Genomic DNA, 25,971 nt, shown 5'->3' on the forward strand with positions numbered 1-25,971 from the left:
AAACTTAAAAACTCTCAACATTAGATTTTCATTCAAAACTTTTGCTATCGATTACTGCTTACCATCGTCGACCACCATTCATACACAAATTTTATATAATTTATGTTATCAATGGAAAGAGAATATCGACTTCTTATTGTATTCTTAATGTATCATCCGATCAGATACAATAATTAAATAAAAAATGACCATTCACCTCTTATTCATAATGTATCATGGAGTACGAACTAAGTGGTCTCCATGGTAAAAGAATTGTTATTATACCTGGAAGATCCGAATTCGAACACCATAAATGTCAGGGATATGAGCGTCATGTGTTAAAAAATTAAAAGATATATTTGAACAAATACTTACATAATATCTTATTTTCTAGCAATTTGCATAATTTAATTTTTGACTATTTGATGCTGACAGGCTGAAGATTTGCCAATCATGTCGATTCTTGACTGAAACGTAATGAAGCCAAGATTTTCTTGCGTCTTTCCCAGGAACCAAACAGTGTTTTCCAATATATTAAATAATAAACATATTTTTATTGTCGGAATCATAATAATATTTCATATAAAAACTTCACCATCTACATTTACTGTGACAACATATCTTTATGTTTGTGTTTAGTGATGAAAACAACAGAAAAAATAGACCAGGTGAAGCCCGGTCGATGATGAATAAACATCCGGTCTTAAAAATGTTAGTAATGTAAAGTAAAATCTCACACTGATTGAATATTAATTATTATAATTATTTGGTTAGCGGGTTTGTCGAAACTATATTGTCATTCAATTAGGGTTGTAAATGAGAAGAGATAGATCACAAGATATTTGAGTTCGATTTGACTCGAATTCTCAACGAGTTGAAACAAGCTACTTGATACCCGATTCGAAAAGCAAACTATATTATTTTTTATTTTTATAAATTATTAATGATGTTAACATTTATATGCTATTTTTTAAAAAAATACAATATAAAGTTTTAATGTACTTTAGTTTGAGTTTTAATCGAACTAAGTTTGAGAAAGTTTTAAGTTCGAGCTTCAATTTTTTTATTTTGAGTTCTAGTCAAACTTGACAATTTTAAGCTCACGAGCTTTCGAGTATAGTCGAGTCGAACTTAGCCTTGAACTTTTCGAGTTGAATCAAGCTCAGCAATACTTGAACTCAATTCGACTCGTTTACAACCATACATCCGACCGAACTATATCAGAACATTGATCTATAAATGAAAAACTACTCAAGAACTTGTATAGTAGAACCCCTTTACCATATACAAACTGTGATTTTATGCTTTAAAATGGCATTGCATTTTATCAACACATGATTTTACGGCAATGGATCGTCACTTACGATATCGTTTAACTATATCGAGTTGAGTCAAATTTAGTAATACTCAAACTCAACTCGGCTTGTTTACAACCTTACACCCGACCGAACTATATCAGAGCATTGACCTATAAATGAAAAACTACTCAAGAACTTGTATAGTAGAACCCTTTACCATATACAAATTGTGATTTTATGCTTTAAAATGGCATTGCATTTTATCAACACATGATTTTACGGCAATGGATCATCGCCAACGACATCGGATTCGTTTAACTATAAACATTTAGAAGTGTGCTCCGTACCTATGCCACCGTGATCTTTATCCGGTTATAGTCCGGGGGGTTTTAAAAATGGAGCCGGACCCATATCAACAGGGACCTGGAGAGCATTTTCAATGACCTCTGGTGTTGTGGTCTTGCCTTTCCAAGTGTTAAACCATGGCCCTCCTCCTGCTTCTAGTGCTGCCATGTCACTTTTAACATCCAAGATTGGCTGCATATCGGAAACATGCACCTGCAGCGAGTACAAGCCTCCAGGGAAGCATGATATATCGGTAGGATTAAGATGTAAAACTCTTCTGATCATTGGTCAGCAAGAACTGATGCAAATAGGTTTATAACTTTCGGCAAGGTACTGATAACGTACCTTTCCCTTACTGCCACCAGCATTTTTCTCCCAGATCTTCAATGTTAGATCACCGGAACAAGTGTCCTTACAAGCAGGAGCAAGACCGGCCTCTACCGTGGGAGCGCGCAATGTTGTGCCCTAAGCACCCCATATCATGTTATTAGGTTGCTATGGTGCAAAAAATGGATGAAACATCACAGTGCAACAAAATTAAGAGGTTGAAATGGATCAACATCAAGTTAAATTTCCATGGTAAAACAAGTTAGAATATCAGCATATATGCTCTTTTACACTGAAATCAACAAGGTGCAGCAACTATACAGAATAAGTGACCATGTATTCCTAACAGACGGCAGTTTCATACTTCCACTACTAAATTCTAGGGTGTGTTTGGTTGGGGGAATCTGAGATTCTCATGGGAATAGAATCTACATTTCCCATTTGGTTGGCCGGGAATGTCATTCTCGGTAATCTTACATTACCGATAGTGGATTTTTTGAGGTATATTACCGGGAATGTCATTACCTCCCTTTTCTTAGGTATTGTTGGATTACCGGCGTTTTGGACTAAAATGCCCTTAAATTTTTTTTCTTTAAAAAATATCCTTATTCTGTCATTGAATAATAAAAATTCTACGAAAGTTAAATTACAAATTTATCCTTAAACTATTTTAGATTTATAAAAAAAATCTATAATTAAAATTTTATATGAAATTTAGGGGTTAAAATAAAATTTTACCCTTTCATTAAACCTTTTTATATTTTTAATTTTGTAAAAAAATTATATAAATTTTATGAATTTAATTTTTTTTAAAGAAAATATATAAATATTTTCCAACTTGTTAAAAAAACAAATATATAATAAGGACAATTTGGTAAAATATACATTCAAATAATCTTTTATTCCTTTAACCAAACATGGTAATCTTACATTCCTGTTAAATTAACCAAACACAAAATACAACATTCCTAGTAATCCTATTTCCTTATAATCTTTTATTCCCACTGATAATCTTATATTCCGTGAACTAAAACTAACATAGAAGAAGACATACTTCCCCAAAAGTCTCGAGATTCCTCAGTGATTGGCAAATATACTTGTCATAAGCACCAAGAATTTGAGCCCCAACTCCTGTAAATCTAGGTCCGTCCTACAGTGTTTCTAATGGCTACAGTTTCTTCCTAAATGCAGGATTCTCAACCGAGTACATGAAGCAAAAGCTCTGCTTTCGTCGTTCTGGGATTGATACCTTAAGGTACCAACCCTCAAAAATGGTCGAGTAGTCCCATCGAAGTGGTACCTACAAAACAACTTAAGCATTTAATTATTGGATTGGTTCATCTCAGATTACTGGCGGTAATGAAAGAGTTGGATTAGTACGTGAGACTGTAGCTTTTTTACACCACTTTTAATAGTTGTTATCTAAAATAGGGTTTTAAATCGTGGTCCGGAAATGTGATAGAGTCGGTAAAATAACGGTTTCGCCGCCGTCTGAGTTATCCGTTAAATCCGTAATAGCGCCCGCGACGATCGCAATCACGGTAAATCCGAAATGACCGAAAATACGATCGCGATTTGAAACTCTGATCCAAAATGAAATATATTAAAAACTAAAGACAATTATTTCAACTTTAATTTAGCGTCATATATTATTAATTAATTATTTAAATATTAATTAAAAATGCATAATGGATAAAACAGTTTACAGAATTTCAACTAATAATTCATAAATTAAATAAATTAAAAAATAACTCTATCACTGGCGTATCAAATAATAATTATATTAATTTAATTTTTAAAAACTCAAGACGCTGTGTTTGGCTTAATTATACCATATTATTTTTCGGCTTAATTATAAAATAATTGCCCAAGTTATACTAATTTTCTCTATAGGTGCCTAAACTTTTTTTTAATCACCCATATGTCAAACATTATCATTTTAGGTGTCCGGGCTGTAACGACCGTTAGATTCCATCATTAAGTGATACATGTTATGTTTTGGTAATTTTTAAAATTTTATTTAAAATTAAAAAAAAATTATATATATATTTTAAAAAAAAAGACCCCAAAAATTTAAAAAAACTTAAAAAACCCTCAAAACTTTGAAACTTCAATTTCAATCCCTAAACACAAGTTGATCATCGTCGTTTGACGTCAAATGGACCTCCACCCTACGACAAGCCAAAACTGACCATAAAAGTCACATCTCCAACGAAGGAAGCGACAAAATAGTGACCCAAAACAACGTCTTCGACAAATTCAAACTCCCAAATTCGCGACTCAGGTGATCCAACGTTGTGCACGATGACCGACCAGGGAAATGGAAAGGGCAACGTTGGCAATAGCAACCATGGCCATCAAGAGAGATTAGGGTTAGGGTTAAGGTTAGGGATTTGAGTTTTTTTATATAATTTTAGAAAAATATGTTTTTTATAAATATAATATTTTTTTTAAAAAATTTAAAATTACCAGAGTGTGACTCGTGTCACTTAACGGAATTTTTTAACGAGCGTTACGTCTCAGACACCTAAAATAGTAACGTTTGTAATGTTAAACACCTGGACGATTAAAAAAACAAACACCTATTGAAAAAACAATATAGTTTAGGTACTTATTTTAAAATTAAGGATATTTTTTAACCAAATTTCTATCTTGGTGTACAATGCATGTAATCTTTTTTTTTAGAATATAAAAATATATTTCCTTTTTAAATTCTTCTCATCACTGCTTTCTATAAAAAGATCCCATATTAAGACATTTCACCAAATAAATACTCTTCACGCCCCAAACCTCAGATCTACAAACAGTGTTTGAATTGTCCAAAAAAACATGCAATCAATGTATTGTTCTCTGTGGCTGCTTCTGCTTCTATGGTCTAGGACCGTCGCGGTCCGTGCCATCCCACCACCAGACCCGGTCCAATGCAACAGAACCGTGTGCACTGTCTCCAACTCCTACGGTCCGTGGGGGGATCGAAAGGATTGTCACGTCAAAACCGTGAAGTACCCGACGACCGAAGAAGAGCTTCATTCGTCCGTCGCGTATGCCACTGAAAACAAGCTCAAACTGAAAGTGGTCAGCAAGTTTTCGCACTCGATTCCGAAACTAGTATGCCCTTCGTCGAGCGACTCGTTGTTGATAAGCACGGCGAAATACAATTCCGTCATTCGAATCGATTCGAATTCGACGGTGACGGCCGATGCGGGGGTGGCGTTACGTGATCTGATCGATCAGGTTGAAAAGTTCGGGTTGAGTCTCGTTGCGGCTCCGTATTGGGAGGGAGTCAGCGTGGCGGGGATGATAACCACCGGGGCTCACGGAAGTTCGTGGTGGGGCAAAGGAGGAGCCGTTCACGATCATGTCATCGGAATTAACATGATTATTCCTGCAAATGAATCGGAAGGGTACGCCAAAGTGATCCAAATTGGTCCTCAAGATGAACTCCTTAATGCAGCTAAAGTTTCACTGGGAGTTCTGGGTGTCATCTCCAAGGTAAATTATTTCTCTTAATGAAGTTTTTGGACTAATTTGAAATTTCAGAAATAGTTTAGACCTTTTTTTATAATTAAACCATAGGAAACGACAATAGCGTAAGTACAAATTAATTACATGTCTGGATCATGTTATGCTCATATTTGTTTCATGGGCATAAAATATTAGGAAACCTTGCGGCAAAGGAAACATAAGCTGTACATATTTAATAAAGGCATAATGTTTATTAAAATAATTATTTGAACATTTATTTATTTTTAATATTTTGATGTTTAACGTTTCATTTTAAGAAATAAAAATCTTTAATATTTCATTTTATGATAAAAAAATTATATTTTGAAATGTCAATCGTGATTAATTAATGATTTTCAATTATAAAGGGACTTTTTTATTCCAAAATAAAACATTGTGACCAAAATAATTCGCAAAAAAAAATTAATAGAGGCCAAAATGACCATTTTGATAAATGTTGGGGGTAATTTTAATTTTACGCCCTTGATTAAATAGCTTTCTTGCAAAATTTATGAGTTGAACCATATCGTAAAATTTTCGGATCGAAATAAATAAAATTTTTAAAAATTTATTTTAAAAATTAACAATACATGCAGGTGAAATTTTCACTGGAACCAGGATTCAAGAGAAGCGTTACGTATAATTTCACGAATGATGATTCGATGGAAGACAAGTTCGTGGAACACGGGAAGAAACACGAGTTCGGAGATATCACATGGTATCCCTCGAAACATACGGCGGTGTACAGATACGATGATAGAGTGTCCATTAACACCCCCGGTGATGGGGTTAATGATTTTATTGGCTTTCAATCCAATGAAATTCTCGTCTCTCAATCTGTTAGAACATCAGGTATAAGCTCCACTTGGTAGTCATTTCTTTTTAATATAGATATAGATTATATGTTTGAAAATAAAATAAAATCTAGGTTAAACTATAGTCAAAATTGATTACATATTTGGATGAATGTGAGGTTGGAATTGGAAGATTTAAAAGTTTTGGGACCAATTTAGAATGAGAGTCATAGTTTAGGGATGAAATTAAAATGTTCAAAAGTTTAAGGACTAATTTAGAATGAAATACATAACTTAGGGATAAAATTGGAATTTTTAAAAGTTTAAAGATCAATTTAAAATGAAGATTATAATTTATGGACATATAATACAATTAACTCTTAAATAAAATAATTAATATTTAATTGGACATCTTTGTTTGAGAGGTTAATACTAAAGAATTTTAGGTATAATATCAATAAATAAACATCAACGTTTATTAAAATGATCATTTTAATATATAGTTTTTGAGTATTCTGACCTCAAATATTTTATTTTGAGACAAAATAGTCCGTTCATGAATGAAAACAATTAGTCATCAAACGTTTAATGCTCTAACATAAAGCTTTTTTATCCTAAAATAAAACGTTTGAGAATTAAAATATTCTAAAATTAAGGTCAAATTGACTATTTAGTCAAACATTAGGAACATTTTTGCCCTAAACGAGACGTTAGGGCCGGAATATTCCAAAAAAAAGCATATCGATCAAAATGATCATTCTTTTTTTTTTGAATTAATCACTAGTATTCGATATATTTATTGACTAATCTAGATCGGATACTGCAGAGGCGAATGCGACCCTCCCAACCCAGTTTGCTCCATTCGTAAACACTAATATTCGAACTCCTGACCTTACTTAGAGGATCTAATGCCTCATCCCACTAGACCAACTAGTTGATGGTACCATTCTAATAAACGTTTATGGTTAATTTTGACATTAAGTAAAAAACAATTTATTAATATTAAAGAATATATATGAGAAATTTTGATCTTTGAAATATGAGAAATTTTGCAGAAAAATTATTCGAGAGCACAAAGAGCGTCGCCGGACATTGCACGTTGGCGGCCACTACATTATCGTACAAGAAACTGATCGCCAACGGATTGAAGAACAACGGCCTGATCTTCACCGGCTATCCGGTCGTCGGCCGCCAAGGCAAGATGCAGACATCCGGTTCATGTCTATATTCACCTACGACAAGGCTCGACACCTCCTGTGCTTGGGACCCCAGAATCAAAGGCCTCTTCTTCTACGAGTCGACGGCGATATTCGACGTCCCGAAGTTCGGAGACTTCATCAAAGACGTCAAAAAACTCCGTGACATCAAACCGGAGAACTTCTGCGGCATCGATCACTACACTGGCATCATGGTCCGATACATAAAGGCTTCCGATGCGTATCTAGGCCAACCCGAGGACTCCGTTGTGATCGATTTCAACTATTATCGAGCCGACGACGCCTCGACACCGAGACTAAACGAAGATATCATGGAAGAAATCGAGCAAATGGCGTTCTTCAAGTATGGGGCACGACCGCATTGGGGTAAGAACAGGAACCTGGCGTTTACGAATGTTCGGACCAAGTACCCGAATTTCGACAAATTCGTCGCGGCAAAAAAGCAATTGGACCACGAAAACATGTTGTCCAGCGACTGGTCGGACGAGATATTGTTCGGAAAAGGAAGTGTAAGAAGCGATGGATGTGCTATGGAAGGGCTTTGCGTTTGTTCGGAAGATGGACATTGCAGTCCAAGTAAAGGATACTTTTGCAAACCAGGACTTGTTTATAATGAAGCTAGAGTTTGCAGATATTCACCATCCTCAACCTCCAATCTCTGAATCTTTTGCAAATTGGTCCTCTGATTTTTATTTTTATTTTCAAATAAATTATTTAGTAATTGGCTAATTGCAAAGAGAGACAACAATAAGCATTTCTTAAAGGAAAAACAAATATTGTTGCTATGGACATTTGATTCTAATAGTGCAATTTGTAAAATCTTAGTAACGTCAACTCGGTTTAAAATAATTATGATTAGGGGTGCTTAGTGAGTTGATCATCAAGTGAGCAGCTAGAATTCGACTCTATCGAAATTTGATAAAAGCTTGACTAGAGTTGACTCAACTCGAGACCTTAAGGAGCTGAGTCGAGCAAAGTCCAACTCGACTTGATAAGTTCACGAATAGCTTGTTAATTTTTTATATAATTTTTAGTAGTTATTTTAAAAAATTATTTCATTCAAAAATTAATAATTTATTAATAGATAATGAAAAATGATAAATGACTAATCTATTAATTTATAGTATTAGTAAATTTTACATATAGTTAAAAAATAAGATAAAAATTTTAGTGAGCTTAACGAACAACAAACTTAACGAGCACAAGTCGAACAACAATTTTTTTAACGAGCATGAGTCGATCAAAATTTTAACGAGTTTAACGAGCAACGAGTCGAGTCGAGCAACACATTTTTTTAACGAGCACGAATCAAGCACTGTTCAACTCGCGATCGACTCTCTCGATAAGCACCCCTAATTATGATCAAAACTTAAAATATTTCAAAAAAAAAAACAGACAACTTTAATGGAACGGAAGGAGTAATCAACCTGAATTTTCATACCAAAACAAAGCTTTCATCATCCTCAAATTCTTTCTCCAATTCAGTACTCAACATGGGCAAGCACAAGAAAAGTGAAGAGAAGCATATATATATATATATATAAATATATATATATTTGTCAAACCTTAAAGAGCTATATAAATTACAGCTGAATATATTGCCAACAACAAAGGGTATACTATCCCTGTAGGGGGTATTATATTTGATTGATTGCGTGTTCTGTTTCAACTCTCAATAAGTAGCTCAACAATGGAGCATATACCAGCTTATTTAAATCACACACACACACTTTCTGAGTACTAATAAAGGGTAATTTTTAGGTTTTACAAACACTATTTCAGGACAACACCAGCATACAACATGGAATACTTTCGGTTGGTATGAGGAAGAGTGTGCAGGGGTCGAAGCGTACGCGAATATTTACAGGACTTACCATGGACGTAACTTCATTTTCTTTCTTTTATGCCCTCGGGATTGGAAATGGAGAACGCGTGTGCGAGTAGAACAATACTAGTTTGAGTAGTAAATATGGTCGCTTTATGAGGCTTTTCTTTGTTGTGTAATGTCGAAGGAGGTGAATCAGATTTTGCCTGCAGAAGATTAAGATAAGTCAAATACTGATTGAAGAATTCAGGTAGGGGAATGCAAGGGAAGAGATCGATTTGAAACCGAAATAAAGTCCAAAATGATTCTGAGATGCTACCAGAAAATATAAAAGTATCATGAAGTTCGATTTCGTGGGAGCTCTTTTCTAACTGTAAGCTTCCTCTGACGCTTGTGTCCAGCCAATTTTGCCGAGGCAGACGAGGGAGCTTTTTTCCTTCCGAATTTCAGGTCTTTGCTACCGATCATGTACATATTTCCAGCTCCAGGCACAGAAAAATCAGCAGGGTTTCTATTAATGCTGCAGGTTCCATTTTCTGAACCACTTTTTGGATGGAAAAGAGTAGCACTCGAAGTATGGGCCTTCTGCTTCTGTTTTGTTGCACGCTCCATTGCATGAAGCTTATCGGAAAACATCATAAATTCTGAATTTCCAAGTGCCAGTTTCGGCATACTATGAACAGGAATAGAACCACAAGTTGTACTTAAGCCACTATTTGAAAGTGCAGCTTTTTGAGATTTGTGGTTTTTATTCTGCCTTTGTGAGTCTGAGCATTTTTTCTTCATTTTTTCTCTGGACTTCAGTGAAAACTGACCAGTAAATTCAGATGCTTTCTCAAAAAATTTATCATGCTGGAATGAAGAGGTAGAAGGACCAACTGCTGCAGTGGCTGACATAAACTCACAGAAACTCCCGGGTAAGTGGCTTTTACCATAGCAATCAAATGACGGATGTTTCATTGAATTGGTTCTATATCCACCAGACGACAGGCTTGAAAACTCTTTAGAGTTTTGACCAGGAAGAAACGGAGTTTTCTTAATGAACCTTTGGTTTCCATCAACATCAACAGGTGCCCCTGACTGTAACCCTGCATCCATAAGGCTGAGTAAATGCATGGCTGGTATGGTTTCATTAGAATATAGATCTAACGACCCTGTCCCATTATGTTTGCAAGAAAACGGGTAATCTGCATGTGTCCTTCTAAGGGCTTCGGAATCAAACTTCCTACAATGCTTCTCACAGTTTGAACCCAGATTCAAGAAGCTCCTATCATCATTTCGACTCATATTTCCCTTAGGTAGACTGCTGGGGCAATGCCTAAGCACATCTAACTTTGTCACCTGATCTGCACACTTGTGAGGGATGCTAGGCATATAGGGCATGCTATTCGGCATCATGGATGGCCATAGGTGAGCCGCTTCCTTGCTCTGCTGCGGAGCTCTATGGCATGTGTTACAAACTGCCAACGCCTGCAGATTAGCATGAGAAGTCTTCTGTGCGGCCATATTTCCAACCCACTGGCAATTTTGAGCACTGTTTTTCTCGATGGAATTGGTGGCAGAAAATTGGACTCCATTCAACGGCTTCTCTCCACTTAGAGGAAAAGGCTTAAAGCGTGCAGGGGAATAACTTTGTTCCAACTGGCTCATGCTGCTCTGGTTTCGGTCCATATTCAAGAAATAATCCGACTTTTGTTTACTAGATCCCCCATTATCCCCTCTTAAAAATTTGTCAAATCGTCCGTTTTTTGCTTGAGGTTTCGGTTTATCAGTGGTCTCTTGAAACAGGTTCATCTCTTCATTTCCATACGCTTTATTGAGATCCACCATCTGATGATTTTTGGCGTTACTGGTTTCCCGTACTTGTTTATCAATTTCGGTATCAGGAAGACACCTTTCATACTGATTCTTTGCCATGAGTTCAGCAATTTCCATTATGTCATCTACAGCTCCTTGCTCGGATGCTATTTCAACACGTCTATCATAATGTTCCCTAGAAACTGTTGCATGGTCCTGAAACTCCACAATTTTCCCATTGTTTCTTGTACCACTGGAATCCTGCAAAAGAAACGGACGAGATGGGGGGAAAACAACCTCTCAGTTTGACCGGAACAAGTGGAAAACAAATGCATTAATTAGATGAATTATTCCTCATTACTTGGGAAATGTCTTCCATAAAGCTCACATGATTGCTTATGTTTAATCAGTGCTAACATACATGCACGCATATTAAAGTTCTCGATTATGAGAACCGGTTTTCCATCAGAATAAGCATGCACGCATAAAGATAAACCTTCAGTTTTCCATCAAGAAATTACTTATTCTGAGGAAACACTTACGGTCAGAGTAAGCATAAAGATAAACCTTCAGTTTTCCATCAGAATAAGCAAGCACGCACATGAAAGTTCTCGACTATGTGAACCGGTTTTCTCAAAAAGGGAAAAGATTTATGTACCTTTTGAAGTTTTATAACTGGTTCAAGAAAAGAGAATTGTTTTTGGCTCAAAAGCAACAATAAAGTTCAATCTGAAAACTCCAGAAACTTTGTTCTAAATGTTCATCATAACCTGAATATTTCAGGCACGTCAAAACTGAATGTAAAATAAAACTTGGTTACAGAGGAAGAAGATCAAATTTGCGGAAAAGATCACACAAACTGTTCTGCAACAAATATCTTGTGAATATATTCGATTGTTCATTTTAGATGCCGGTTCAACTACGTTAGAACAGAACAAAAGCCCATACCATTAGCTGATTCAAAGAACTCCCAACTTCAGCAGGAGATCTTTCCTGCTTCTCATTCAGGAGTGGTATTTTGTACGTGGTTTGATTACTGTTGGGATCAACATACATTCCCTTCCAAACGTAGGCATCAGCTTGAGAAACATAGTTCATGTTTAGATCTTTGCTCTTGGGACCGTATCCACCGAGAACATGCCCTTGTCCATCTCTAATTGGAGAGCTATATTTTGCATCGTATCTTTTAACAGGCAAGCAATTACTAAGAGAAGATTGCAGTCCATTTTCAGCTGATGCATCCCAGGTTACGTCAGGCGGAAAAGCTAAATTCCCTGTTTGCCTTATTTCTACATCTTTCCTTGAAATCGGACCTTCTTTGAGAATGCCATTGTTCCAAGGAATTCCAGAAGCTTGCCAATCATGATCTTGATGAATCTTGCTGTTTTTCTTCAACAGGTTAGATTTTTTCTCTGCCTTCGCAGCGAAGTCGGGAATGGGATTTAACCCACTGCTTGTAGATACATCACCGGATTTGTTCGAAACAATATCAGTGGCATCAGTCTTAGAGGTATCTCCGAGGGGCTTTTTCTGTCTTTCCTTCTGCACATTTTCTCGAGACAGATGGAAGGACGGAAATTCTTCGAAATGCTGGGTCTTTTTATTTTTCTTCTTTCCTAGAATAGGACTTTTATCTACTTTAGCATTAACGAAATTGCTCTTTGCTGGAGTCTGTGAGTTGCTTCTGTTATTTGTACCTTCTGAATCAGAACTTGTGATTCCATCAGCAGTTTCTGCATCTCTGTCGAAGAACTTAAGGCTTTTATACCCATTGCTTGGAGAGCACATAAACTCCCCAGGAACCCATTCTTCATCCTGCGGCATCTTTCTTTTCTTTCTACGAGCCAAACTGCTTGTAGCCTTTCCTTGGAAATTGACCTGACCTTGGGAAGCAGGTATTGAATCTATGCCCATAGATGCATCAGGAATGGTACTGGATGGAGAATCTTCAGTACTCGTGAGATCATTTTTTTCATCTTTGCCTTTACTCAACAATTCAGTCAGTAGACGCACCTTACGGTTTTTTCTTCGATGTAAACTACCAGACACAGCTCCAGGCAATACCTCATCACTTTCAGATGATGCATAATCACAATCATCTAACTCCAATGAAGGATGTTCATATCTATGAGTCTTGATAGCATTCAGAACCGTACTCGCTATTCCATGGGATTCAGAGCCTTTCACCAACTCCATCTGTTGATCACATGCATATTTTCCCGTGTGACGTGTTTCAGTGCCATCCTTAACAATGCACTCCGCATTTGATTCAGGAAGCTTGGCACCAGCAATTTCATTATCTTTTAAATCGGGATTACAAAGCTGCAGAGAGGCCACTGTTGCAGAAATTGGAAGCAGTGTTATTGCAGCAAATGAAGTTCCAGTTTCAGTCGCAACGCAGGAAAATACTTAAGCTTATTTAGATGGTCTTTTTACTCACGGTAGCCATACCTTTTTCATCTAAACGAAGCGTTTTCCGCATAAGGCTAGAAATAACTTCTATTCCAGCATAATTTGAAATATGGATTTCCTTATTATTGTTATTCTCTAAGATATCTGTTTTCCCAGGAAAAAAATAACCAAAACAATTAATGTCCTAATTCAGTGGTAAGTAACCATGTAAGGATTAAGCTAAGATAGAGATATTACCTATGACTGGTATAGTAACATTCACACACGCAATAGCACCGGATTTTCTTGAGTCGACATTAATCTTTCCAGCCTGCTGAAAATTCGATGAACACAAAGCATCCCCATGGGACGGCACATGGGAACATGAGCCAAAGGATTTCAATTTGCTACTATCATCAGTAACAGTTCTTTCTTCATTTATACTGCATTTGGCCCCAGTTTCCGGTAGACAGTTCTGGCAACACCACCATCTGAACTTCGGAACAAGTAAAGGAGGAAGCTTACAGCTTTGTTCATTTAATATATCCTGGCCATCATCTAATGCAAATGGCCAAATTTTCTTCCAGTCTTTCTTGCGCATCTCAGACGCATATCCGCTGCATTTAAATCAAAGGGATTTTGTGAGGAAGACTTCCAACATGACCATTAATGATATCAAAGAACTATATATCTGCAGAAGCCAATTATGGATATCAAATCTTGCAATAAGTTTTCCTCGATCTATAAAGAGAATTTACGAGCAATGACTTCCATCATGACAGTTAACGCACCTTAACGCACCACAAATAGCAACTAGCAAGTGAGGAAGTGGTGCTCAAAGAACTATATATCTGCAAAGAGTCATTTGTACATATTTGTTGGATGCCATTACATATTTGTTCGAAACTTGGCCTCAATAGTCCATTCCATCTCCAACAATATGTAAAGAAAGAATAAAACACCTCCACTAATGCACTAATTTATAACCAGAATGTCCTGAACATTTTCTATCCTTTCCCAAAAGCGCGCAAAAAGTCACCATGCGCACACTCAGACAAGCAATCTATGAAGTTACCGAGGAAGCACAAACAACAGAAGGAAAGAGATGTTAATTAACTCTTTCAGTCATTCCCATTTTGATCAATAATTTCAAGGAAAAGACAGCTTTTCAGATTCATACACTTACTGTGTATAGCCCCACACTCAACAAAAGCCACCATAAACCCATTTTCAACAATGGTAGAAAATAGAGAAGTTGAGGAACTGCAACAAACATACAAGAGCACTGATTACTAAGCATCATGACTTACCGGATAGAAAAATGTTCACACTTCCCAATATCAATGTCATCAGCTTTGACGAGATCTCTGGATATTGAGTCGTTTTCTATGGGTGATTCGACAGACTTGACGACAAAATTAGAACTGCAACTGTGATGAGCTTCCTCGACCACAGTAGTTGTCTCCATGCTATGTGTGACTAACTAATTGATAACACCAACATGCAACAACAATTAGATATGTCATGAACATTGCATAACAATATCCATAAGCAATGTAATCAATATGCATGAAGCACTAAGATATTAAGTATACCACAAGAACTGAAGCACAAACTACATGATTCATCGGAAATTCAATATGAAATAACAATCAAATAGTAAAATGGATACACTAAAAGGATGAGAAGCTGGAAAGACCCTATATATAGTGATTTATTACATAAAATAATAACTTATAGCAGCAGACGAGTGAATACTATTCAAAGGGAACAAAACTGGAAACCCTAGATCCCAATGAAATCAAACATAAACATGAGCAGTTACTGGGTTAATGCGTTAATAACATCCTGATAAAATAAAAACCAAAACTCATCCATTTATAATACAAAGTAAATCATCAATTAACACCTATAAGGTAAACAACATGCTAGGGTTTTATCAGATAACATGAACTAAAGTCTTAATCCCCTCTATATCAAAGCAAAAAACAATCAAATTTAGAACTCACCTCGAAGCCTTCGAGTTTGATGTTAAAATAACCCACATGAATCCATAAAATGTAAGTTTTTATCTAGGGTTTCAGAACTATCGAATTCACGAGCTAGTGAACAGTGAACATAATTTCCAACACCAGAGAACCGATGGAAGAGAACACATAAAATATCCCATAAAAGTGAAAATATGAACTCATAAAGCAAAACCCAGATGCCAAAATGGAAATAAAAGGCTATACTTAACGTACTAAACACAGTAAACTAACCCCAGATAATTGAAATAAAAAAGTTCCAGCTCAGCTTAACCTCATATTAATCAAAAGAAACCAAAGATCAAAAACAAAAGAAACCCAGAGCTGGGAATTGTGATTAGATCGGAGAAGAACATACCTTTTTTTTGTTTGAGTTAGGTACCTGCTAAGGAAATCCAAAACCAACCCAGCTTCGATTCTTCACGGCCAATCGAGAGTAAGGTATCAAAAGAAAGAACATTGATCCAGCAAGAAGAAGATTGAATCTTTCCAAAGAGATCTGCAGCTCGTCGTGGATAATTTGAGTGCGAAGTTTTGAGAAACCCTAGCTTAACAAAGGAGAGGTTTGTCGATTCTTTTAGAGGGAGACATGGAGAGGAGAGTAGACAAGGAAAGAGTTTTTCATCTTTTGTCCTTGAAAGGAGGATCTTTGTTGTTGTATTAAAAAATTATCTGCAAAATATTTATGGGTAAAATACATCATAGCCCCCTAAGATATATTCAAATCATAAATCTACCTATTAAACTTTTAGAAACTACAAAATAGTAATTATATTTATCACATTGTTAAAAATAATCATCTTGCTGTTTGTATGATAATAAAGTTTGATGAATTTAAAGGTCACTTTTTGTACTAATTTGACAAAAAATCTAATGTTCATTTCATAATAGTTCAATAAAATGAAAGATCATTTTATAATAGTTTGGTAAAAAATAACAATAATTTTCTAATATTTGAAAGTTCAATGACTAAAAATATTATTTGAGTATAGTGTAGGGACCTATGACTGTACTTTACCCTATATATATATTAATGTTATTTTTTTATATTTATTTTCGAGAGAAAGTTAAGAGAGAGCAAACAAATGCTGGGAAAAGGAACCAATGGATATATTCCACGTGGAAGTGAGGTTCGGTTCTTATCGCATTTCCATTATGATGTGGCCCTAGATTGGAATAGTGAAAAAAGCGCACTATCTCAGCGCGTTTTTCCACGCTCCTTTCATCGGCATTAATTTCCTTTTTTCCTTTTGGGTATATTAGACATTTAGTATATAAACTATTAGTTTTGGTCCGTTTTAATATCAAAAATATCAGTTTGAGTGTTCAAACGGTTAATTCGACCACCGACTGAATCGAATTACCATTAGATGAATTAACCAAACTTTTTTCCTTTAATCGTTAATTGAACCAATTTTTTTCGAAAATATTAACTGAATCAGACAAAGTTCGATTATTTAGGTTGGTTAATCGATTTTTTTATAATTTTTTTTATAATTAGATTAATTTAAATATAATAAATGTATATTTTATTTGAGTTAAAAACTAATTAGGTATTGATAATTTAATGAGTCTAGTGTGATTAAAAAATGATCGGGTATTAATTTTTAATGGGTTAATTCGATTAATTAATTGTTAACCGAATATTGAAAAAAGTAGTAATTGTTCCCCGATCGAACTGATTCGGTGGATGATCGAATGAACCGAAGTAATTCGGTTCGATTAGTTAATTCGGTTAAAACCAAATAGTAAACACCCCTACTAAAGTTTAGTTTTTGTTTTATTTTAGTACCTTGCAGATAAAAACTTAATGGCACTACATTTTTCATTATTAAATTACATCATTCATCACTCAATTATCTTCTCACTCCTATTTTGGTACTAAAGTTTAAAAATTTTCAATTTAACTGCTCAACTTGCAAATTACTCCTATTTTAATCACTCTAGTTTATTTTATTAATAATTTTTGTGAAATGATATTTTTATTATTATTTTATTGATATATAATTAGAAATAAAAAATTGAAATTTAGAGTGATTAAATTAAGAGTAATTTGAAAGATAAGTAACTAAATTAAAAAAATAAACTTTAATGACCAAAAAAGGAATGAGAAGATAATTGAGCGATGAATGATGCAATTTATCCATAAAAAAGCGTCACGTGCAAATCACCATTGAGCTTTTAACGGTAAGGTACTAAAAATGAAATTAAAACTAAATATGACGTATGATTTTGAAAAATTAAAAGTTTAGATATTAAAAATATAAAATCTGATAGTTTAAATACTAAATGTGTAATTTACCGTTTCCATTTTTTTAATATTGACTGTCGTATCTGCGGTCTCAAAGATGCCTTGGCACGTAAACAACGTTTGATTGGAGCGTGCGATGAAATCGCCCTCACAGAGCGTGGAGTTGGTTTGAGAAGAAAACCCTAATGGGGTAAGCGTTGTTAACCCTAACTAGCCCATTTTCACATCAAAAATATCCACCCCAAATCCTTAGCCTACTTGGTAAATGCATGCAAGGCATTTAGGAGAGAAAGGTTTGAACTTACAATCTCCTATATATTTAAAATGGTGGATTCTTTACTTGAAGACTAGGGTAAATAGGAGAAAAAGGGGTAGATGTGGTGGTAAAGGAATTGTTACTATTCCTTGAGGTCTCGGGCTCGAGCGCTATGAAAGTCAAACGGTTGAGAGTTATCTTCGAACAGATACTGTCATGTATTTACCACAGATTAACATAAAAAGATTTGAGTTTAAAGTAGTAAATAGGAGGAACTCGAGGACTAATGGTTGAAAAAAAATCTACTACTAATGTATGAGATAATTACCATATATAACAAGTTAATATGAGCTCGACTGCAGTCGCTAGTTCTCGAATTCGAGATCTCTAAGAATAACAACCCGGTCTTTTAACTACTGAGGTAATTTGATTTGTACGAGTCCAAGATTACTTTCAAATAGTCAAATTTCACTCAAATATGCATCGAACCGCCCTTTGTCAATTTTTGAAAATGGGACCCTAAACCAAATAATATAAAACCACAATTTTCAGTTCAGTTCGGTTTATTCACTCTTTTTCGAACTTAACCAAAAAAAAAGCGAACTTAAAGTTTAAATCGAGTGCAAATATATAAATTTAAATTCATAAAAATATTATTAGTTTAAATATTTTATTTATTTAAATTTATCTTATAATAAATTCAAAATAAATGTGTTTTGGATACTTATTTTTCTTTTATTTTTAATTCGGTTCAAATTGTTTGTATATAGAAAAACCGAAACCGAAACGAATTATATATTTATTTTTTAAACCGAACCACATATTAAAACCCTAAAACTAAATAGTTTGATTCAAATCAAATTTTCGATTTTCTCGATTTCATTGCTCAACCCTAATTTTAAATTATAGAACAGACGAGGACACATATAATGGCATTGTTACATGCAGTATGTGACTTGGACGGACAAAATCATATCAACCATATGTTTCTCCCAACATACAATTTATAAATATATATAAAAATGAACAAATTTTTAATATATATTATTTTTTATTTACTCTCAATTATTTTAAAAAAATAAATAATCATTCTTTTTTTAAAAGTTATCGAATTTAAATAAGTTTGTGTTTCGGATATATTTTAGAGATGAATATTCTGTATAGTCAAGTCGGATAAAAAAGTTTCGAGTTAGTCAAGTTGATGAGTCATATTTTATAACTCAAATTTTATTTAAAATTTTATAGAGTCGAGTTTGTAAAATTCGAGTTCTAGTCAAGTTGTTCGACTTTCTGTTTAAATCTAATTGTAAATATTTACAATGTTATGTTACTAATTGATCTCAATCTAAACAGTTTTCTAAAATCATATACAATATACATATATATTACTCCGTATCTTTTACTATGTGATATGTATATATCATGCATAATCGAGGATTTGACTCGAATTTAAAAATCAATCTACTAATAACTAAGAATTTTGAGTTATTGGAGTCATATTTTATAACTCAAAATCTATTTGTTTTTTTTAATCGACTTTATGAAATTATCAATCAAGTCAAGACAAGTCAAGTCAAGTTTCATAACGTCGAGTCGAGTAAAAAATTTCAAATTGTTTACTCGAGTCGAATTTTTTTTACTCCGGAACTAATGATAAATAAAAGAAAAGAAAAAAAAAAGGATACATAGGGAAAAAAAACATCATCCCTTTGTTGCGGAGAGGGAGAGGGCCCCTCCTTTTCTGCCATTACGGCCATACACCCAACACCCAATTATGTATCAAATTAGACTGTAAAATTCAAATTAAATGTTCCTTTAAAGAGCTAATGTGCATTGTTACTGGGGCTGTAAAAGAGTCGAGTGGTGTTTGAGTATTCTTGAGTTCGAGTTGATTCGGTTCGAAATTTCATGAACTTAAAATTTTTAAGTTTGATTTGAATTCGAAATTATGAATTGAAGCTCAAAAAGGTTTGTAATAAAAAAAATCGTAAATTTAACTCATTTGAAGCTCAAACACGGACCTGATCCTTAAGTATATAATAACCTTATATTATATTTTAAAAAAATCAACACATAAATGTTAATATTATTAATAATTTAATTTTTAAAAACAAAATTTTAATATATTATTTTTTGAGTTGTTGGCGAGCTTTAATGTCGAGTATCAAGTATCTCATTTCGGTTCGTTAAGAAGTCGATTCGAGTTAATTTGAATAGAATATTTATCAAACTTTGACCTAGTCGAGTTTGAGTAACGATATGTATCGTCTCATTTACAACCCTAATTGTTTTTAAAATTCCTGTAATAGTGTTCATTATGTCTGCAATCACGATAACACGATACAATCAAAAATATAATCACAACTACAATTTAAATCCCTAACAACAAAATATTTGATGGATCTGATTGTGTTTTTTCTCCGACAGAAATTATGTTTTAATCCCGTCTCCAACGTTTTATTTTGGAAGAAAATATTCATCGGATGGATGAAAATCATTAGTCGACTAATGATCAACGTTTCCTATTAATGTGGCAGGTTCACGTGGATTTGCAAAATCCGTATGAAACATGGAGAGTCAATCAACTAATAATTTTTACTTAATCAAAGGACATTTTCCTTCAAAATGAACTATTAAGGGTTAAAATGCTCTAAAAAAAAGATAGAGAACAAAGTGATCATTTTTGTAAACGTAGGGAGTAATTTCATTATTATCCCTTTATAGTGTCATGTTTATCATATTTATGTGTAGTTAAATGTCAAAAATATTGAACATGACAGTATAATAAACCTTAAAATTTATTATTATCATAAAAAAAATTATTAATGTCTAATAAACCTTAAAAGGATACATGACAGTATAATATTTTTGACCCTTCAACTTTATTAGGGAAATTATTTTTTTTCCTATTTTAATCATCAAATCAATGTGAATTTTGCAACCAAAAAAGGTAAAATACAACTCAAATCACTCAATTATTAGTTTAATTACAAATGGGTCACTTGTTTCTAAAAGTTACTTTTTTTGGTTAAAAAAGTTACATTTTAATCACTCAATTAAACAATTATTATAAACATGTCACTAACCATTAAATATTATATGGATTAGTGATTGGCCTGAAAATAATAATTTTAGTCAAAAACATTATAGACTTTATTAATTTGGTTCTAATCAGAAATAATTCTATCAATTTAACCCTTTATATTTAGAAATTCTATCAATTTGTAATCCCCTTGGCTCAATCAAAGAAAAAAAATTGTATTCAATTTAATTTTCAATCGGATGGACTCAATTGGTTCGACAATATCGTGAAAAAAGATTAAACTAAAATACTTTTAAATACGAAGATTTAAATTTATTGAATTATTTCTAATCGGGACAACAATTGTTATTATACTTGTCAGATTTCAATTGCAACTAGAACTGCAACAATGAACAACTAGAATTGCAATTGCAACAATCTTATTTAGATTTCAGACACAATTCAATTTCCCTTAGGATAATGTCTCCTTGATGACCTACATATATGAACACATCAATGTTGTTTCATTATCCTCAGCAAATAAACTCCACGTAGAGAAACTATACCTGAAATTCATATTTGACAAGTACAACAGGTGAATCGCGGATAAAAACCGGCTCTTGCGGCTGATAACGGTTCGCAGCAGCACCATTAGGGTTCACCCTTTTTTAGGCATGGCAGCAAGTCTGGTGTACATTCTTGCCATGGACTGGAATCCCCTCGTATCACCAGATCTTAAAAGATTGCCTGTCCAGTAGGAAAAGTGTTCATCGATGATATCGAGCATTAAAGCAGCTTAAACATGCACATGATTTATATAGCCTATACAGGTACTAATATATCAAAACCCCAAGAAAACACTAACTATTTTAGTCGCACCTACTGATTGCTCGAAAGGCTGGAGGAAAAATAGAAATGGGAAGGGAAAACAAAGAAAATGGGACACCGTTGAGAGGTCTCAGGCGGAACGATAAGGTATGCAATTCGCTTTTTCTTCAGTTCAGCATAGGCATACCATTTGGTTCACTTTACATTTTTTTTTACCATTGCCTGTCAGAAAGAAGAACAATATACATACACATCCCAGGTAGTAAAAGAATACTCTTAAATCAATTTGACATTTAAAAATAATCTTTACAACCCTAGGTAAATTCATATGTTAAAAACAGAAAAGAAACACAAACTTACCTGAATCACAGTTAAGCGGGCTATCGGGTTCTGGATGAGCCATTAAAGCTATTATAGCCCTACAAACAGACTCAAGTGTCCAAGCAGGACTCCATGCATTCTTCAATATATCAAGGCAAATCTCCCCCGTCTGTAGAAATCAGATTAATAAATATGGACCAAATTCTTAATTGAACATGGAGTTATTACATCTTACATATTAATTATATGTACACTTAATGGAAGGGGGATTCGAATAATATATATGGCATTGAAATGAATGACAAAGCTCGACCTTCTTCCACCAGTAAAACAAGTCCTCGAGCAGATTATTTGTTCATATAGAAGATTGTAACGTCACCGACTTTAATTCTCATTTTCTGACATTATGACCCAATTACTTCTTGACATCTGGTAGTTAAAACAAGGGTAAAGTACACCAGAGGTCACTGAACTAGTGCTCAAATGATTGTTTTGGTCACTGAACTTTCAAAAGTTACAAGATGATCATTATGAATTTAATGACCATTTTGATAAAATTTAATGATTATTTACAGTTGCTGGATAGATTTAACACCCATTTTGTAACCGTTTCAAATTTTGATGACTATTTGTAACTTGAATGTTCAGTGACCAAAACAATCATTTGAGCAAGTTCAGTTAACACTTGTGTACTTTACCTTAAAACAAAGCCATATGAAAACTAAGGATTTGCTCCAACTTGGAGGAGATAGAGTTTACTAAATGAAAGCAGAATCTTTTTTAGCCTCATACGATCTCTTGGAGAGAACGGTTCTCATCGACAACCTTGAATACTACCATATATAGGAAAAAAGAGTAAGAAATACATTCATAGAAAATGCACAATTTTGCAAAAACCAATACATATTTTCGTGTATAACCTCAAATACTTCATCAAGTTATTTTATTTTGTTATGGCTTCCAAGTAAGTACTCAAACTTACCCCAATAAAATAGAATGGAAAGTCGTCGAAAATGAATCAGATACTGAGATGCTATTGCTATCTTCAAGCATCAGCACATCTTTCTTTCATTCAATTTTATGCAATCAATATTCAGGTAGATAAAGGAGATCATACCTTGAAATGCACATTGGGGTGAAATATTTTTGTTAAGAACCGAACTTGAGGGGGTTGCAAAGGGTATTGCACAGGAACAGCAAAAGCTAGCTGAAACACTCTGCCTTCGTAAGGTGTCTCAGACGGCCCCTATACAAAAGAAGGCTACATAATTCAGAAAAAATCAAAACAACAATGTATGTACCCAGGATTCAAAGGTGAGCATCGAATGCAAGTATGTATCTAGACGCGAGTTAATTCAATTTTAAAAAAAGAAACTGTTTCATATCTCCGCCTGCGTACGGTGTCTCAGGAGATCCCTATACAAAAGAAGGCTACATAATTCAGAAAAAACCAAAACAACAATGTACCCAGGATTCAAAGGTGAATATCGAACACAAGTATGTCTCTAGACACGAGTATAATCAATTCTAGAAGAAAACTGTTTCATATTTTTATATGTATTGCGGAAAAAAAGTCTAGTAAACATAGACAACAATAATGTTTGCAATTTTCGTTTTTACTCCATTTTCAGTTTAGGAACAACCTTAATAAGAGCAGTCCACTTGAATATGTTGGAATCATCACAAACAAGTTGAATATCGGGATCGGCCGCCTTCTCGCTGCACCTCTTTGTATTCCTTGAACAATCTTGCTCTTGATGCCTTCATACAAAGATTTCAACTAAACTAATCAGGGTAAATTTGTTCTTCGAAGGAGAACCCATACTGAATTCATAGGTGATCTCCATTTATTCGATTAAATATACAAGAAAAAAAATCTACATAAACATCAATTAACCTGCATTTCTCGTTGCTCTGCAGGGGATTCAAGGATGCTTCAAAACAAATTATATACTCCTATATCGATCAGGCAGATTGCTGCAAAATTGAAAATAGAAAAAGCAACTATGTTAAGGATTTTCCACTGAAAATAAATTGAAGTTTTTATTGTTTGAGATCAGAGTCCTAAGGGTTTGCGAGATCAGATCAAGTAGATAATCAAAAAATAAAGATAAAAGCGAGCTTATTAGAATCTGACCTGATGAAGTTCCCTGAGAAGAGAGAATGAAATGTGAATTGGCCTGTGGTTTGATTTCGATGGTGAGATTTGAGAGAGAGAGAGAGAAACCGTCGGTTCAGTAGTCTCCGGTTGTATGGGTTAAAGAATAATATAAAAATGAGCCCCTAAACTATATCTAAAATTAATTTTTAGTGCTTAGAGATTTTTTTTTTTGTTAAAAATAGGTACATTACACTTTTATTCTTTAAAAACTTATAAGTGACACTTGTTACACACACACACATATATATATATATTAAAAACAAAATATTATTTTAAAGTATACGTTTTTAAGAAAATTTAAATATGACATGTGTCACTTAACAAAAAATTTTAACGGTATGCATCTAAAAATATAATGTAGAAAATGTTAGTCAATTTTTTAGGCACTTATTTTTATAGTAAACCTAAAGAATACGAGAATGGGTCGGGTTAAATTTTTGGCTCTTATCTAAAATAACACAATTCCCTTCATCATTTGACTAATAAGAAAGCTTTGTTTGGTCCAATTAAACCCTATTTTTAAGATAAAACTCGTACTCTCGATTTCACTTGAATATATATATATATATATAATTTTATTTGGTGAAATAGAAATCTAATTAAAAAAATATAGATAAAAATATTATAATAATTATTATTTTTTATAGAAAGTCGTTAGTTTTATTAAAAATAGAAAATATCCAAAATTATAATGAAGATTTACAAGTATAACCGTAAACCTAAAATATAATTATGACATTTTCCTATTACCATATAAACAAAAACTAGTCACCTAGATCACATAAAGACCAAAGAAGGAAAATGTTAAAAAAACTAACCAAAAAGCTCGAACAAAATAAAGATAAGAATAAATTTGACTGCATCGGCAAACAAACCACAAAATGAGATGAAGCTATTGAAAGACCATCGAAAAATTGCAAATTAGATTCCAGCGACGTGAGAAAACTATCCATGAACGCAAAGCGCGTATCCAAATCAATCCGATGATCCAAAGCAGGGAAGATTAGCATGATAACAAATAAGTGTCATCTTGATCAGTCGTGGCGATGTCAAACCCAACCCTGAGAAAAAAATAAACGAAAACAATAGTAAAAAACGTAAACTACCCAAAGGCAAAGAAAAACGTGCCACAAAGACAGAGATAACGTGTCATAAAGGTAGAGAACATGTCACAAAGACGATTATTGTTATTAAAAAACTAAAGAAAAAAAAAAAGAATATAACCGGCGGGCGGCAATCAACATCAAAACCGATGTCGGTGTCGGTTAAATAAAATTAAAGAATAAAAAATTGAATTTATCAATAAAATTGATACAAGTTGTAAAGAAGAAAAAAAGAAAAACTGAGGATAATGAGGAAAGCGACTAGATTTTATTTTCCTAGATATATAAAAATTAATTATACTAATATTTTGGACTGAGTAAGTTTTTTTTATATTAAACTTAAACCTAATTCGAACCTTATTTTTTTTTAAAAGCTAACCCTATAAAATCTAATTGGATCAAAATTTATCAAGTTCGAATCAAATACTTATCCCTAATTTAAGCATGGATTGAACTCGTTCCTACTTAAACCTGATTCAACCAAACGGATTCGAGTTCGATCACGACCGAACCAAATCTTGGGCC

At 33.8% G+C, this 25,971-nt stretch overlaps 2 protein-coding genes and 2 pseudogenes across 2 annotated transcripts in view; 1 reads left to right on the forward strand and 3 right to left on the reverse strand.

Annotated features, from left to right (window-relative positions):
- Nucleotides 1-25,971, reverse strand: part of LOC120211887 (TOM1-like protein 9) — a 37,859-nt gene that overhangs the window by 5,989 nt on the left and 5,899 nt on the right. The window contains exon 11 of the mRNA XM_039210355.1: nucleotides 19,660-19,685. The gene's annotated coding sequence lies outside the window, so the exon portion shown is untranslated. The remainder of the gene's footprint in view (nucleotides 1-19,659; nucleotides 19,686-25,971) is intronic.
- Nucleotides 4,788-8,126, forward strand: LOC120211969 (L-gulonolactone oxidase 3-like). Its single transcript, XM_039210427.1, has 3 exons — nucleotides 4,788-5,441; nucleotides 6,050-6,305; nucleotides 7,303-8,126. The coding sequence occupies exons 1-3, from the start codon at nucleotides 4,788-4,790 to the stop codon at nucleotides 8,124-8,126; spliced, it is 1,734 nt and encodes a 577-aa protein (XP_039066358.1).
- LOC120211885 lies at nucleotides 9,085-15,048 on the reverse strand (annotated as a pseudogene).
- On the reverse strand, nucleotides 21,599-23,949 carry LOC120211891 (annotated as a pseudogene).

Source organism: Hibiscus syriacus, unplaced genomic scaffold (assembly GCF_006381635.1).
Source record: "Hibiscus syriacus cultivar Baekdansim isolate YM2019G1 unplaced genomic scaffold, ASM638163v2 tig00109987_pilon, whole genome shotgun sequence".
NCBI lineage: Eukaryota > Viridiplantae > Streptophyta > Magnoliopsida > Malvales > Malvaceae > Hibiscus > Hibiscus syriacus.